This window comes from Tetrao urogallus (assembly GCF_951394365.1).
Source record: "Tetrao urogallus genome assembly, chromosome: 6".
NCBI classification, from domain to species: domain Eukaryota; kingdom Metazoa; phylum Chordata; class Aves; order Galliformes; family Phasianidae; genus Tetrao; species Tetrao urogallus.
Window position 1 is genome coordinate 38,349,305 of NC_136819.1, and position 17,730 is coordinate 38,367,034.

The 17,730-nt window shown below is 40.2% G+C and overlaps 1 protein-coding gene across 1 annotated transcript; it reads right to left on the reverse strand.

Annotated features, from left to right (window-relative positions):
- Positions 1-511: 511 nt before the first annotated feature.
- MLH3 (mutL homolog 3) lies at positions 512-17,521 on the reverse strand (the record flags this gene model as incomplete). Its single annotated transcript, XM_079537468.1, has 13 exons — positions 512-524; positions 1,034-1,113; positions 1,671-1,822; positions 2,564-2,642; positions 2,833-2,856; positions 3,355-3,514; positions 5,610-5,718; positions 6,733-6,804; positions 7,477-7,549; positions 9,230-9,334; positions 10,313-10,383; positions 11,043-11,141; positions 14,239-17,521. The coding sequence occupies 13 exons, from the start codon at positions 17,519-17,521 to the stop codon at positions 512-514; spliced, it is 4,320 nt and encodes a 1,439-aa protein (XP_079393594.1).
- Positions 17,522-17,730: the final 209 nt, after the last annotated feature.

Genomic DNA, 17,730 nt, shown 5'->3' on the forward strand with positions numbered 1-17,730 from the left:
AGAAGGCCTGCCAGCAAGTTTGTTCGCCTTTGCATCAAAAGGCAAAACTCAAGTTCTTGCTTCTCTGATTTTAGTCTGAGGGCCTTCCCTCTCCTTTACTACTGGGTGACTGATTATTCTTCTTGGGTGGACATCTTGTCTCATTCTGAAACTTCATGCTTTTTGTGAGGGGCAGCATAGAACGGCTTAGAAATCTCAGGCTCTCGCAGGGTGATCAGATCATTTTGTAGTCCCTTTTATCAATGTATGTTAATGCACTACACCACAGCTGAGGCACCAAAGGAAAGAAGCTTCCACTCCTTGTTTTGTTTTACACGGAACAAAGATACCAGTGATTATCATTTACTGTTTTAAAACGATCGTGTCCTGTCTAGCTCAGAACGTGATACAAAATAGAACTGGAACCTGAGGAAAGAAAACTGTCTGCCTATTGTAAGAAATGCAATGAGCTGTTTAGTTGTTTCTGTACACTGATAAAGTGGGGCTATGCTAGGGTTTAGAAATCATTCACTCAAGAATGCAAACTGCAGGGAAGTGGGAGAAAACAGCTGGGTGTGTCACTGATTGCCTAGTTAAAAAGACATAGGCCTACCTAAGCCTATGTCAAACCTGTTTTTTACTAAGAAGCTGGTCAGTCCTCATTCCAACCACTGTCAGAAACCTAAGGAAAGTTTAATTAATTTTATTAATAAATACCTCTTCCATTTCAAACACTCTAAAATACATTAATTAAAAGTCTCTGGCCATGCTTGCAGTAACTGTGACTGGATGCAACTTCTTGACATCAATAGTCAAGCACTGACATGTGACTCAGGTTTACAACACAGTTCCTTAGTGCTGAAGATGCTTCTCCAAGCTCCATGAGTGGGCTTCTGCCACGTTCTTCTGGCTGGTCTCTTCTTAGGTCAGTGCTCAGGGCAAAACTTTGGTTACTGCGCTGGCTTGAGAACATTGCTCCACACAAGATGTTATTTAACAACAAGAGAACCTGGATCGTGCCAACACTTACGGAATCTGCAGTTTGCAGTCTTACCTTTTTAGGTTAGGGTCTTTGTTTCCAAACAGTTGCCATGCTCGCACCATTTTCCGCAGTCTCGCCAAGTTAGGTTTAGCCTGGAGGGAGAAAAGTGAAGAAGCGCTAAGTCATAAGTAAACCAACTTCAGTGCCTCCACACTCTTTTATCTAATAGAAACATTCCCATTTTTTCATGTCTAATTCAAAGTCCCACATGATTTCCCACAGAAGCTAATTTAGTAACTTATTATAGTATATTTGCAAAAGGGAAAGAGTTAGGATTTTTTATGGCATCTTCAACTTTGGGGCAGCAAGTGTTTAATCTTTAGCATCTTTGCCCCCGGCAGAATATCCGCATTTACATGTTTTCAAAGTTTTACACTCATAAACTGAACTGCTTTAAATACATGCTCAACTTTAAACATTAGTTGACTCCATTCAAGTCAGTGCAGTCATTCAAATGGAACGTGGTAAAATCTTTGCCAAAGTTTTTGCAGAACAGAGGCTTAATTCTCTCAAGTTTTATTTTGCTAATAACAGCTACATAAAAGTTCAAGTAAGATGCAGCAGTGGTGGTTCAATTTCTAACACGCATACATGAGATGCCTCCGATAATGCAGAGCGTACTGCTCCCTTCCGGTACCCCACACAGTACCTGCGTTTCCTGCTGTAGATGGTCAATGTCTGCAAGGGGCATCATGGAAGGTCTTCCATGAGCACACTGGAAGGGCAGCTGGCAAGATGACAAAGCTTCCATGAGCCGACAGCTCTCTTCTGAAGTCAAACTGTCATTAAACTTAATAGCTCCTGGAACAAAATGAAATTCCTGCACATGCTGCCAGAGAGAATTCAAACCACCCAACAGACCTCCCTCCACAACTGCTACTTACAAAGAAAATAAGGCAGCTCCCAAAGACAGACTAACATCAAAAGCTGGCTTAAGGCTTAGCTCAGTTAACCACACTGTTGCATAACGATCAGCTATGTAAAGCCTAAACTGTTTCATCTAATCCAATTCTAATGAATTGCAGGATTATTAGACTCCAGCTTTTCAGATAGTGTTGTAATAGACTTTTTTTAGGGCTGAAGATGCAATCAGCTCACATGCCAAGAGATAGTAGAACCAGAAGATAGCCTTTATCAATTCTATAGAACTGATATGAGTTCTATACACTTGCCACTGACAGGCATGAGCTCCAAAAGCAAACGCCAGCCCTGCCGCTAAGTGCTTTCTCACAAGTGGGCACTTAATGGCATCCAGAGAAAATTAAAGCAGAACATTACAAGAAGTGTCTGTTATCTTTAGCTTCCACAAATTCACAAGGCTATCTGCAATCTCTGTCTTGCCTTTTAGCCATGAAAGCCATTCTTTAGAATGTAGTGACACACCATGAAAATGGGCTGTTATCTCCTCATCCCTATGAAAGTCTGTAACCCTGCAATTCCTGCAAACACATTCTGAAACCACTACCCCAGGAATTATGTCATAAGGAAACAGCAAGGCTAAAAAATAAATGGAAGAATGAAAGAAATGTACAGTTTCCTTACCGTGACAGGCTTGGGAAGCTAACACCTTCAGAAATGTCAGAGGCATTGTCCCTCGTGCTCCTCCCGTGGTCTGCACTAGCTAAAATTAGTATGAAAACATCATCTTACATTCCATTTAATATGATGAATGAGGAGAACTGTAACAAGAATGAGCTTCAAATGACCTAAATCTACATCTCTTGTTTGGTGTTTAACACACTTATTCCCTCCGGTTCTTTCAATAAGCTTTGCGTTACTGCAGTCAACTTTAGAAGCAGATAGCTACTCACCTCAACTTGTTCCTTAATAAACTCCTGAAAACAAAAAGGAAAGACAGTAAGTTGGTATTTCTCACTTTTACTGCCCATATCCCCCTTCTCCACATCTGTGTATAATTTAAGTTCTGGATACGCCTCAGGAAAAATGATGCAGTTTCTTGTACACTGACCACAGAAAAAGATTCAGGTGCAAGTCCTGATCTCCCCAAGTCTTTTCAGACTTGAATCTAATTACTTGGTTTCTCTGCATCAGTTTCCTTAAAAGGATGAGCAGAAAACTGATTAAACATCTGAACTGCCTACTACATTTCTTTGCTTTTCCACTATCTCAAGTCTGAAACAGATTTCTGTCATTTCTGTTATAGTTCAGGGATTTCAACTATAGGACTGTTTAGCTACTAAAAGAGATGGCACCTACACTGGCCAAGAGAACTTCTTTGCCTCTCTTGTAAGAAAGATATGCTATACTTTGGGCCTTTAACACAGAAAAAAAGCCAGTATCACAAATTGCTTTGCTCCATATCCACCGCTGACCTCCACAATGCTTTTATTGACAGGTTGTCTTTTCCGTCGTAGTTCATTGGCCTCTCTTTCTGTAAAACACAGTGGCACTTTCTTCACTAGAATCAAGGAGTTGTTGGTCTCAGGAAATGATAATTCAAGGCCCAGATCCTTCAAATTTTGGTAGCAGCACCTGAAGAAAAAATAAAACAACAACCAAAACAAGTAAGACAGAAGCAGCTACTTCTTCACAGCTTAAATGGATATTTGTGTAGTCTCTGTGTTTCTTCCTAAAAGTTTCTGATCTTGAAAATCATACTTCAGATTCCAGTTAATTTCGCCCTTTTACTCTGCATTCTACTCCAATTTTTCACTCCAATCAACTATGCATATTGTATGTTCCTCAGCCACAAGATCTAGGTACAATTTTTCTGTAATTCACAGAGAGCTTTACATTTAAATGTATAAATTTTTGTCTTCTAAAGATGCACAAGATGTCTGATTCAAGGAAAAAATATCACACAAATAGCAACGCTACACATCCTCCAAACATTAAAGTTATGCACTACAAAGACTGCTTTAAGTCTAGCCTAAAAAACAGTGATTTCAATTGACACATAACAGCAAATACTTATGACAGAAAAATATTTTAAGAGATTTATGCTGGTCTAAAGAACTCATGTCCTGTTAAATAAGGCAAAGAGAGCCAAGGAAAGAACAACCTTCAATTAATCTGACACGTCTCCCTATGGATGGAAAAATACACAAAAAAGAGGAGAACTTGTCATCAAAAAGAGAAGAAACTGTCAGCAATCATTATCAAATAGTTTGATGTTTGTGTACACTTTGGTGATTTCTACATAAAACAGCAAAAATTCAAAAATCCCCTCTATGTTTCACTGTCATGGCAGTTCAATAAGCAAGCAGAGCAAGCAGTTTGTGCTGTCTATCAGCTGTAGCCAAAACCAACAGACAAAATACGAAGTGTGGATGTAACAGACAGAAGACAGGGGAACAATTGCATAGCAGCAGAAATCAGTGGGATACTGACATTTGGTGTATTGTATTCAGTTTTGGCCATCAAAAGTAGATACAAAGATATTCAAAGATTAGTGTAAAAATAATTCAGAGTTGACCTAGAGGCACTAAAAATATTGTGATATTGGCAAGAATATCATTAAAGGATAGAAACAAAGGCATCCAAATATTGTTGAATTATGAGTAGCCACGGTTATATTCTCACATTTTTCATACAGCAGGTGGTACATAATGGTCCTTTACACTTTCCTCTACAATTTCTGGTATTTGCCATTGTTACACAAAAGAGTTACCAAACATATACCAGTGATACTGTTATAATTGGAATACACCCAAAAAGGACATTCCACCAAATGAGTGTATCCCTAAAATAGGCAGCAATTTTAATAAAAAATGATTTAAAAGCTACTGAGTTTGCCAAAGGCATCACAAAAAAAAGGAGAGTTTGAGAATAACAATGAAGGAGACCTGTGGAAGTTAGCAGAGAACTTCAGGGAGATTCAGGCTGGATGTTAGGAAATACTACTTCTTTGAAAGAGTGGTCAGGCACTGGAATGGGCTGCCCAGGGAAGTGGTGGAGTCACTGACCCTGGAGGCGTTCAAGGAATGTTTGGATTTTGTGTTGAGGGACATGGTTTAGTGAGAACTATTGGTGATTAGTGGATGGCTGGACTGGGTGATCTTGTAGGTCTTTTCCGACCTTGGTGTTTCTGTGATTCTATGATTCTGTATCTAGTTCTAAACTGTTGCAATACAAAAGTTAAATTTCCTAATGGTAACTAGTACACCATTCTGAAACATTTGGGAAACAGTGCTCATTAGTTAGTCTTGGCAGACACCTAGAATTAAGGAATGCATTTTTGAAGGATTTACACTACAAGCTTTCCATAGCCCATCCCTCTCCTCTCCAACAGTCTATTAAATCAGTTCCTGTATCTATACTATGGGCACTGCACTCCGAGTCCTGGTCTCCAGACAGCAGGATCTGCTGAAGACTTCTGGGGCACTCCTCTGGCTCATGCATCACAGTTTGGTTTGCCAGGGGAACCACAGAATTTTGCAGTGGCACAGGGATGGCACACCATGGGGCTTTGTCTCGAGATGTAACGATGTGCCCAAGAAGCACACCTATTTCCCACAGTATAGATACAGCCAACTGGTTTCTACTCAGGAAACAATCAACAGATGGAGTAACCTAGCAATATATTGAAATCTTCCCCCAAAGTTTAGCACTACCGGCCATTACCAACCATAGAATTCTTCTTTGTTCTTCTGTAACTTCAATCTCTAAAGGGGGAGAGACAGAGGAAGACAGAAATTTCTTTTTGCCGCATGCGGTAGCTTCCTTCTCATAGGAATCTGTGAATGAAACATTTAGAAATATGCCTCTTTGAATACTTATGCAGGCATTGCCCTTAATGACCCTATGGTTTGGCACATAATCTCTGTTTGGATTAAAAGTGACCACAAAATGCCTTCTCCTGAAACTTGTGGAGGACTGGGAATGTCACAAACTAGACATCTAGTCCCAGGGGAGAAGTTGGTTAATGCCACTTTGTTTTTTTCCCACCAGTTCCAAAAAAGAGTCACCCTAAATAGCAAGAAAAACCTACTGATATATTTAGTCCAACTCACACACAGCGATTTTTCCACAGAAAAATCTCTCATAAATGGCTAAATCAAAATACTACTCATTAAGCATCTCTCCCTTCAGTCTTCAACTTTATTCAGTACCTCACCGAAAGGAGCAGATTTCCTGGAAACCTCTCTGCAGGAACTGCACAGTATTTCTCAATGAAAGAGAAAGTCAGTGACTTTTAAGCACTTGATGGATAGTTGTGCTTTTTAGCACTGAAACCAATGGCTAATGGGCTTACAGAAAAGACCATTATCCCTTTGCAAACAGTTTCAGAATGTAAAAATTTTAGGCTTCAAGTGTGGCATTCAGCTAGAAAGGAACCAAACAAACTATGCTCTTTAGTCTGCACCCAATGTCTTATTCTTCACAGCATAATCACATACTCACACTGATGTTTTTTCTATTTCCTGTTCATTGTTTTTCCTATCTGTCTTCCTACTCTTTCATTACATCAGGCCTATTTTAATTTGATAGGTCTGTGTGGGTAGGGTGCATATTTTCTATTTCTGGAAACACTGTAACCATTTTCAGCTACCAATACTATGACTCCTACAAATATTGAGTGGCTGCACTCTGCTAAAGATCAAGGTCAAAATGACAAATCAGTGTTCTATTGGTTCCATAAAGCCCAGATTTATTCTTACGACAACTTAGTTAGCGAGCTTTCCCCTTAAGACAGCTCTTGTTTGCACATTCCTGTGCTCTATCTTTCCTGAAACAATCTGCATTCTCACCTGCAATAAGCTGCTCCAGGCGGATCCGTTCATGAGCTGCATGTTGGTCCACCAAAACCAACAGGTTTCCACCTAAAAAATGTACCACAAGAGATTAAAAATAGGTAACTTTGTACCCAACAAGCACACGGGTTGGAAAGAAGAAAATGACCGCTCCCTGGAGGCCACATTTACAAGATAAACACCAGTAGGTTCTACATGTGTGAAGCGAGGGGAAGACCAGTGGCAGAACAAAGTCACTACAGAACTGAAATGGAATGATCCGAATGAGTAATTTAAATTAAGGGCAATTAGAAAATCTTGTCTATAGGAGTTCAACTCCTATATATAGTCATAGTCATTTAAGTTATAGTCATTTAACTTCAGAACAAAAGCTGAGGTCATCAACAATGGCTCTGTTCAATACTGTCTTTAAAATGCTACAAAAATTACTGATTTTGAAAGCCTTTTCTACACAGCTTCAGTAAGCTGCACCAACAGATATATCCAGACACTGTGAACAGTCTGAAAGATGTTAGTAATTTGAGTATAATCTATTTTTATAATACTAATCTGAAGGTAATAGGAACATTCAGTGATGTCCAAAATAAAGAGAAAGAAGATCCAGGAAATTTCATATGAAGACTAACATTTTCCTCTACTCGCAGTACCATCTCAAAGCAAGAAACAATACAAGCAGGTCTGTGTTCTCTCTGCAGTTTAAGTGCACTTGAGAGCTACCTTAGTACCTATAGTAGCTCTTACCTTCCTTTTTATCCATTTCATTCCTGGTGTTGATTACACAAGCAATGAATTTATTGTCCACTTGCTGAAGAACCTGAAAGATACTCAGAACAATCACCACCCAGCTGTAACAGAAAGAGGTATTAGAAGGGAGACTAGAAATACATCTTTTCTCATCTCAAAGGCTGAAAGAATTTGGACTAGAAAAACCAACACTGTGAAATTATATAATTATTCCTTATAATGCAGTGAGGGGCTAAATATGGAAAAGGCAGCAATTCTTCTAGCAAGGCTATAAGACAACACTAAAAGAAGGTCAAACGACCATAATTTGTCATGAAACAGTTCAGACTGGAATAAATAAGAAAGTTGCACAATATCCAATAAAATAATTCTGAATCTGTCTTTTGGAAGAGTTACAAGCACAAGAGCTTGTAATTAAGGAGGAAATTTACAGAATGGTGGTGTAGAAGCTCCTGGAGCTGGGAATCAAAGCTGTTCACAGCCAGCAGGATATAAACAACCTTTTATAATTTGAGCTGTGTTTAAGGGTTTGTGCTAATCACTTGTAGTAACCAGGAAGCAACTTCTTCACTCTTTTTGTTATGCCTAACTTGCTTTTCAGAGTTGATTCTAACTTCCTCCCAACCAGCGTACATCAACCAGATCTACAGATGGAATACTGAGCAGCAATGCATCAAGCTTTCAGGATCTAATTTTTATATTTAAATTAACAGATGCAAAATAAGGAAGGAGTCTCCCTGAGTCAGAGGTACAGAGCCCGCTGTGAACACTGTCTTACAACACATGCATTATCCACCTCTTAGGTAAAAATGAATAGATGATCCTATTTCTTTGAAGGCATATGAGACATTAATCATTTTTTCTGTTTTTTTCCTTCTGTTTCACAGCTTTCTTCTCCTGCCTTTTTGAAACATAATTTGTTTCCTGTAATAACTTTATTTCTCTTGTTATTCCTGCACATGCAACGTAAGGAAGGGAGAATCATTTCCATCCTTCTTCACCCTGACCTTAATATCACCAGGTCCCACCCAGTCAGAACCTTCAATCTCAAAGTCAGCAACCTGATCACATGAGAATAATGCCAGTTTGCAACCTGTTAGTCATTAATATGTAAGAGAGGGAGAGAATTCACCTGGAGATTTCTATAAATGCCAAGAATGTAAGCTGACGCCATACGTTACATGAGCTTTTAAGTTAACTATTAAAATATACAATGAAAAAGCATTAAAATAGTTAGACTTCATGTTACAATGTTATTTTTAAGAATCACTTTTCAGAGCAGATATAAATCTTAAAAGGAAATTTCAAGTCTTTCCAGGAAATCTAGGATTTGCTTTTGAAATTGCTCTGCGTAAGAATTAAATTTCTAAAGTCAATAAACATAGAACCATGGGACACAGATTTCAGGAGACAATCAACCAGCAAATATTTACAAGAAATATAAAAAGCCAGCTGTTGAAATATCATTTAGTTAGCAGTGTTTCAAAGCAGCAACAAGGCTGCCTCTTGATTTATCCACGCAGCCAGCAAATTTTAGTCATTTTGCAGAGAGATGATTATCCAGATATGAAGATCTGGCTTGACATGTGTGTGATGATATCATACACCAAGATTTCTGACTGTGTTTGTGAAAACTAAGGATATGATCTATTTCCCCAGATACCTCACTCCTACAAGGCAGAGACAACAGAAAATTCCAATGGCAGAGTGGGAATTATAGCATGAAAACTAGCAATAGTTCATGTTGTACCTGCATTGAATGAATCATGTCTTTGGTAAAACGATAAGGATACAAAATATTATGAATTTTCACAGCAAGATTCTCAGCCTGACCGCTGGTCACATCAACAGCTATCTGTAAAAATAAAAGTGAATTACATGAATAGTTTCTAGGCTCAAGCCACCTATGATGAATGTGGGGAAAAAAAAGGTCAGATTTGGGAAAAAAAATGTTCTGGAAACAGCTCTTCATATTGTGACAACCAAGCTTTCCACTCAGTCACAGCACTAGTTAAAGATACAATCTAGCAATCCCTCTGTTTCCATCCCCACTTATTTTCCCATCTGGGATAACCCACTACCTTCAGTGCATTCAGCTAATTGTGAATACCTATCAGAAAACCTGATGTTGACTACCAGCCTCGGTAAGCTCCCAGCAGAGCGAGTCTCAAAAAATGTATCACCCTACAATGACTCAGAGTCTGTCACTGTAACAGATGAACAGAACTGTTCCTTTTCAAAAATTCACCAGCAGGTGGTTTGTGACTCCATCTCCATTGTGTGCAGGTGGAAATGATTACATACGTAAGTTTACACACTTACAACATGATGATTAAAGATAATGCTGCCTCATGACAACAAAGGAAGTCTTTCTAACAGTTCCAACATTGTTTTCTCTCACATGCCATAGTCCTGCTAGGCTACAAAAACAACTACAGTAAACTAAACTTTTAAGACCCATTGCACCCAGAGGAGAAAGATGAGTTGTTTTACTCTGTCCACAAAGAGGACAGACAATATATTACTATTTTGCCATCTGATAACCTTTTAATTTTAAGATGAACGTTTCTGTAAAGAAGAAGATAGCTTACAAGAATGTTTTGCTTTTGAAATGATGGAAGATAAAAGATTAGCCCAATATCTGCTTCTCCAACTTTGAATACATGCACAAAAATGACATGTATATAAACCACCTGTAAAACATAATTGCAAGGTCTGCAGTCTAAAATATCACTGAATAAATTCTAAAGAACAGTCACAATACTTGCAGTTTTGGTCCCCACATCAGATAAAATAACTCCTGTGTTGGCATGAGATGCAAGATAATGCTTACCTCTGGGCAGCGAACAAAAACAGGGTTATCCCATTCTGAAAGCATGGACTGCAGAGACTCGCCTTCACCACCTGGGAAGGGACACACAGATAACACAGGCACTACCATAAGCTGTCAGCAGAAGGTACGCTGGGTACCTCTCACTCACACAGGTGTAATTACATTTTTTTCCTTTAGTAAAATGGGAGAGTGTACAGGTAAATAATGGAGCATGAGAGTGGGCTTCCCTATTGTTTGCTTTATCTAGAAGACCCTGTGCAGCTTCCTGAGCATGCTGCAGCACAATTCCACAGGCCTTGAAAATGAGGAGGGAAAAAAAAACAAAACAAAAGAAAACAAATGAAGGACCTATTTAGCTACCCACTGCTTCTGGACAAAGCTACATACCTAAAAGGTGATTTCATCCGTTCTACCACAAAAAGAATGTGTGGATTGAAGCTATTTTTCACATTCCAAGGTTGGAATGAGTACAAAGAATGGACTAGGTAATTATTCCTTAAGCTATTGGCATCATTCAACAAAGACCTGGGTATTTAATCTGTAAATAAGTACCCCCTAACCTGCCTTCAACCCTCAAAGAGGTTTTTTTTCCAGTTCTAGATCTGAGATGACTCACACAGTCCCATTGTTAGCAGACCTTGAGTAATTCTGGGTTCCTGTTGGAACATCTGAGAGAATTCTTTCATTTGTTTTTACAGCAGTACACCGTGTCCTGGAAAGCTGGCCCTACCTCTCTGATCCTGACTTGCTAGAGTCTTCTCTTTTTGAGGTCTAGGAAGGAAGGGTAGCACAATCTCACTTCTAAAGGGATGGCACCTGCACTGAAACCCTAAGAACAACATAAACTTACTTCTGCAGATTCATCAGTGTGCAAAACTATAAAAGACTATACAATTACATTTTCATAAGTGAATGTATGCTTAGCCCTGGGTAAATTAGACTCTTATGCTGATTTGGCAATCTAGCATTAAGAAATAGCAGCACATCCGTAAAAATTTTCAGATACACTTGTAGCTGGAAATGTGGCCTCTGCAAGACTGTCATTCTTAAAAACTGGATACAACCTTAATCACATAAGAATTAATGCAATCAGAAGTGTTACCCTAAGAGGAAAGAGAGGTCATACAGACAATCAAAACACTCTGGATTTCCCTCTTTTCAGGTGTGGCAGAGCTGTCAATCCGTTACCACCACCATCAATAGTTATCAGCAGTCATCAGCACCTTGTAAGACTGAAAACTACAAGGCAGTAAGACCATGTGAGATATCAAAGTTAGCCTAACAATGTTCCTACCCGCCCAGGAATGATTTAATGATATTACAAACCTGCACTGTTATCAAGATTATTAAGCGGCTCAGATTTCCAGCACAGTGGTAAACATTTCACCCTTCCTTGGGTACAATTCAGATTTCTATTCTTTGTGAAATAATAATGAATTAATAACGTTCCTTTCTACTAAGAAATTAAGGGTGTGCATTCAGGAAACATGGCAGAGTGATAAAGCCAAAAGAAAAAAAACACAAAAAAATCCACCGGCTGTGCGCTGATAAGCTCAGTAGGAAAAGGTTCTATGAGGTCCTGTGGCCAGTCCATAGACTCCTGAGTGGTGGCTTTATCCCAGAAAAGCCTGGTGATGGTTCTGCCCTGGGGGATAAGAATCCTCTCAAGAATCCAAACTGGCAGTTCAGCACAGGAAGGTAACTCAGCATCCAACTGTCACAAAACTCAGCCAGACTCTCCTACCTCACACTGGACAAGATGCCCTCATGCAATTCCTGGTGAACCGGGACAAAATTAAGAATTCCATCTCATTCGGACTTTGATAGAACTTTTATAGTTATTGCCTCAAGGAGATATTATCTCTCAAGTTCACAGAACCATCCATCATTTATGTAAACAGGAGTCCAATGTTTTATACGTGTCACAAACGAAGAAAAGCATTTCCCTCCTTGTTGTAGGGGAAAGCCTTGCTCGGGACATACGTTGCTCATGAAGTTAGGATTTTCTTGTCTGACGGCCAGTGAGAATTCAGAGCTCATAGAGGTATTATTGAAACTATTATTCTGACAGGTAACACCAGGATAGGTGCCAAGAATAACTTCTCTACCTTATACATGCAAACCATATGCAATTAGAACACTTGAATATTGAATTTCACTTGCCTCAATTACATTATTATCATATTGATGCAGAATATTGGGTTGTTCAGAAAGTCATTTGATTATGAAAAAAAAAAAAAACCCCGTCATTAATTTTCCTGTAATGGTCAGCTTAATCAGTTCAAAGGTGCCTAAGTGTAACCTACAAAATCTTACATTTCTCTTGAGCACACGGAGTACATGGCCTATGACTAGAAAAGATGGCAGGCAGCTACTGCTGAGATGGAGATGGAGGATATCCATAAATAATCTTTAAGGTCAGAAAAGACCTCTAAGATAATCTAATCCAACCACCCACCTACCATCAGTGCTGCCCACTAAACCATGTTCCTTAGTACCACATCTACACATTCCTTGAACACCTCCAGGTATGGTGACTTCACCACTTCCCTGACCAGCCCATTCCAGAGCCTGACCACTCTTTCGGAGAAGTTTTTTCTAATATCCAGCCTGAGCTTCCCCTGGTGCATCTCGAGGCCATTCCCTCTCACCCTATTGCTGTTACCTCACCACAATCTCTTTTCAGAGAACTGTAGAAAGTGATAAGGTCCCCTCTGAGCCTCCTCTTCTCCAGACTAAACAATCCTATCTCCCTCAGCTGCTCCTCATGAGGCCAGTGCTCCGGTCCCCTCATCGGCTTTATTGCCCTTCTCTGAATGTGTTCCAGTGCCTCGGTGTCTTGTAGCAAGGGGCCCAAAACCGAATACAGTACTCAAGTTGCAGCCTCACCAGAGTACAGGAGGACAATCACCTCTCTGTTCTTGCTGCCTATTTCTAATTCAAGCCAGGATGCCACTGGCCTTCTTGGCCACCTGGGCACTCTGCTGGCTCATGTTCAGCCAAGTGTCAACCAACACCCTGGGGTCCTTTTCCTCTGCAAAGGATATGGATCCCTTGCAAGAGGACATGGATTATTCCTATGTCTTTCCGTCTGCTACCAACCAGTGCAATTTCCCTAATCTTCAATACACTATTCTTAATAAATCAGTGGCTTTGAAATTCAAAGTCAACTACAAAACACTATTTTTCAATATAGTTACCTCCATTAGCTATGCATTTTTGCCAGCAGTGAACAAGAGCCTGCATGCCATACTTGTAAAAAAATCTGCACCAGTGGAGGTGACACACTCTTGCAGTTACCACTGCTGAAAGGCACCACCCACCGTTTCACTGTGCTCACAACCACTGTTGGGTCTCTACAAACGTTCAGCAAGAGTCAGTGAATTTCAGTGGGTGCAAGTTTTTCCACATGGAGGAAGTCAGTTCTTCCCCTCTGCTTCACATGCACTCCCATATCAGAAACGATTTTATCAGACTGCCCCTTTGCTGCCATCTGTCGCACAGCAACAACATGCAATGGAATATTGGTGAGAGGTTCAACCTCTTCTGCTGTACCATCAACATTTGACTCTCATGTTAGTTATGGGCCAGCATAAATAAAACAGGAGGAATTCGTTTCAGAGCAGCCTTTGTATATGACAGCAATTATTTACGACAGTGATTACAGTACATGTAATGATGCTTAGTGAAACCTAAGTGCTGATATTTCTTTTCACTATTTTATTAAAAACCATCTTTTAACATCTTAACGTTAACATGTTTACCTCCACAGTCACCAACACATTCTGTTTTCCGAACAGCTGTTATGAGTAAGGCCATGGATTTTTCAGTATGAGTGTCAGGTGCAGCTACCAAAATATTCTATGCACCTAGCAGAACAAATACTGTTTTCCTCATCCCATTTTAATGACAACAAATCATCTTACCATTCTCTGCGACAACATTCACGGCCATTGTTGTTAAATCTTTAATGCAGGCAGCTGGAAACTCTTCAGGAGGAGCGTTGTAGGTGCTCAGTCCTGTTGCTTTATTGATGTAGATTGTTTTACCCAATAAAGCATCAAAATCTTGCAGCCAGTCTGAATTACGCAAATCATCTCTGGGATCACCTGTTCTTGCATTATCCCCAGAGAATGCCAAGTTACTTGGGAAAGTCATGCAATGAACCTCAGGATCTTTCACATTTTGTTTTGATGATTCATCTAACATACTTTCATCTTCACAGATGATGTCAATGCCATCTTTTTCTGCTGGAAATGGTAAAACGCTGCTTGCAGAGATTGTGTACTCTCCTTCAGTACTGCTGAGTGGTGACAGGCTAACAGTACATTTCATGGACTCTGCTCTCAAATCATCTGACTGTGGGCAAGCATCCCTCTTAGAAATGCTGCAACCTTCCCTCATTTCTTCCACTGAAGATCTATGCCTTTGACAAGGGTTATACAAAAAATCATTACTTGAAGATTCAAGATCAAAAGAGTGGTTATCTTTTCTACTTGAATCTGTTTGGAGTTGTTCACCCAGCTGTTTTACTGCTCGGTGATCACTTTTCATTTGGCGCAGTTTGGATGATAGGGATCCTGGAGATCTTTGACTACTTGCGGTTTTTTTACTAACCTCTGAGTAATCAGACAACGTCAAAGGGCTGCGACAAAGGGCTTGTCTGTCCAGTGAATTTTCTCCACTGCAGAGTAAAACTTCATCCAAAGATCTCAAAACATGGCTGTTATTATTAGAATCTAAAGTTGGAGTCTCACAAATGCTCAAGCGACCATGACTGTTATTCTGACTCCTTGAAAAGTCACAATTAGCTTGTACATTGGAAACTGGGAGACAAAATTCACTCTGCTCAGGTGATGGTGTTGGTAGCGTACACTTAACACGCCCATAATATCTCCTGAACTTTTCTAATGAACCCAGCTGAGTAGACAGGCTCAGCTTCTTGTAAGGCTGTGATCTTGGCTCAGCTATTTGCCTTCTAGGGCTTTTTACAGCTTTACTGTGAGGAATACCTGAAGATGTTGCCAGCGGCAAGTCTGACATATTTGATGTTTCATAATGCCTTTTACTGGTGGCAATGGACACGTCTCTCCCATCACGTGTTTGACTTGGCAAACTCCTATTCTCTGACCTCTCATTTCCATCAGCTGTGCCAACTTCTCTGCTGCAGAGAGGTATATATTCTTTATTCACGTTACTGGAAACATACTTAGCATTTAAAGACTGAATCGGCAAACTCGTTTTGTGCATGGAAGCGTGCTTGGCACTCACAGGACAAGCCCTACTGTGCATGTTTAGTGCAAGATTTGTTTCTGTTTGCTTACGTTCACGGGGTGGCTCATTTTGCATGATACACGTTTTGAGGTCTAAGTGAGAACGCACTTTTTCTGGTACTGAACTAACAGTCCCTCTTCCAGCATTATCTACTACTTCAGTTGCTTCCCTGTCTCCTTCTCTTACATGAGGTAGTCTTATCAATGAACTTCCATAGACAGTTTCAGATTCCCCTGCTGTTTCAGTAGGGTCTTCTCTCTCAGATGGCCACCAAGTAGAAGTATTATTTGAGATACAAAGCGTATTGCTTTTCTGCACAACTTTGTCTTGCTGGCTTCCTACGCCTTTTGCACAGTTCTCAGCACAACGCCGCAAGTCATCACAACTGCCTTTTTTCGTTATTTCTGATCTGGCTCCTTCAGTCAGAGAGGAATGGAGATTTTCTGAAGATTTCAGATGAGTATCACACCGTTTTTGGGAACTGATTGTGTCTTTTGGCTCCTGTTCCAACATATCAGATATAATGAAATTAGAAGTGGTGTCATCTTTCTTGGACAGTGGAATCTCTGCTTTTTTGTTTCTACATTGACCAGAGAGTTCAGCAATCTTCTGATTTGAGGAAATTTCAGTTTCCTGTGTATTTGACTCTGTAGGATTTGAAGATTTTTTTCCCACTACGGATTTTCTTTTGACATCTTTTGATTGCAATTTACACACTTCATAGGAATCTATAATTTCATCACATGCTTTCTGAAAGTTTTCTTGGATGCTCTTATCCTCAGGGAGTGTGGATTTCGTAACTGGAGCATTACACAAACAAAAATTATTATCCTCATTAAACTCTTTGAAGTCCTCACAACAAGGTTCAACAAATAAATGTTCTCGTTTCAAAAACATTTTCACTCCTTCCTCTATACAAGCTAGAAGAACATCCCAGTTCTGGAACTCAATCAGAGTTTTTGCAGGTTCCAGAGACACATCGTAGTCACTGTATGCACAGGTCACATTGAGAACAAAGATCCCGTACAACTCTGGGCCACAACGAAGGCGACCAGGACTTGAGGAACCCTGTCTGCTCACAGGGACACTTTTTGCCTTACAAATGACACTTTCTTTTCTTAATAAAAAGTCAATCAGTTTATGTAGTCTTGTCTTTAAAACAAGCCTTCTATTGACATACAAGAATTGCATATTCTTATTGTAATGTCCTTCAGTACTGATGTAACCACTTATCTCAAATCCCCCAGACTTATGCTTTATTTCTCTTAACTTCTGAGATCTGCCCAGCCCATATATTTGACAAAAACGAGAGTAAACGTCTCTTGTCTTAGGGAGCTGAAGCACCATAGAACAAGAAATATCATTCCTTAAAGAAAGTGAAACAGAGGGATGCATCAACGATATAGCCTCTACTTTCTGCCTCACCCTCTCAAATTCCAGCACAGGATCCATGCACCTCCTCCTCACTGGTAACTGATGGAACAGATTACACACCGTCACTGTCGTTCCGCCACTTGGTCTGCTCAATTCAGCTTCACAGACTTCCAGTGCATGCCCATTGTGAAACAGTTTCACAAAAGTTTTTGCTGTCTTGCTGCTCTTAGATGAAACTTCCACAACACTGGCCATGTTTGCTATGCTTGCCAGAGCCTCCCCTCTGAAGCCGTAGAACGTCAGCTTCTCTAAGTCTGCCACTGAGCTGCACTTACTAGTGAAGTACCGCTTTCCCATTTTACTTAAGTCATCTCTCCCCATGCCGGAGCCGTTATCCACCACCTGGATCTTAAAAGCTTCCAAATCCACCCTAACAGCTACACACGTTGCTTTGGCATCGATGCTGTTGAAGACAAGCTCCTCAACACACTGCCCCACTGAGGTGACCGCCACTCCAGAGCGCAGCCTGGCTTGCACGTCCTCTGCCAAGTGCTTGATCATGGCAAAAGCAGGCAGGAGAGAAACTCAGCAAACTGCAGGGAGATCACAGCTCCGTGTTCTTGATAACAGCCGCGCAGGTGGGGAGGGGGAAAAAAAAGGAAAAAAAAAAAAGGAAGAGTGAAGAAATTATCGAGGGCTTCATTTGTTTTCTCTAGTATTTAAAGGCCCAGCCTCTGAGTGCACATCAGCCGGTGCCTCCAAAGCACACG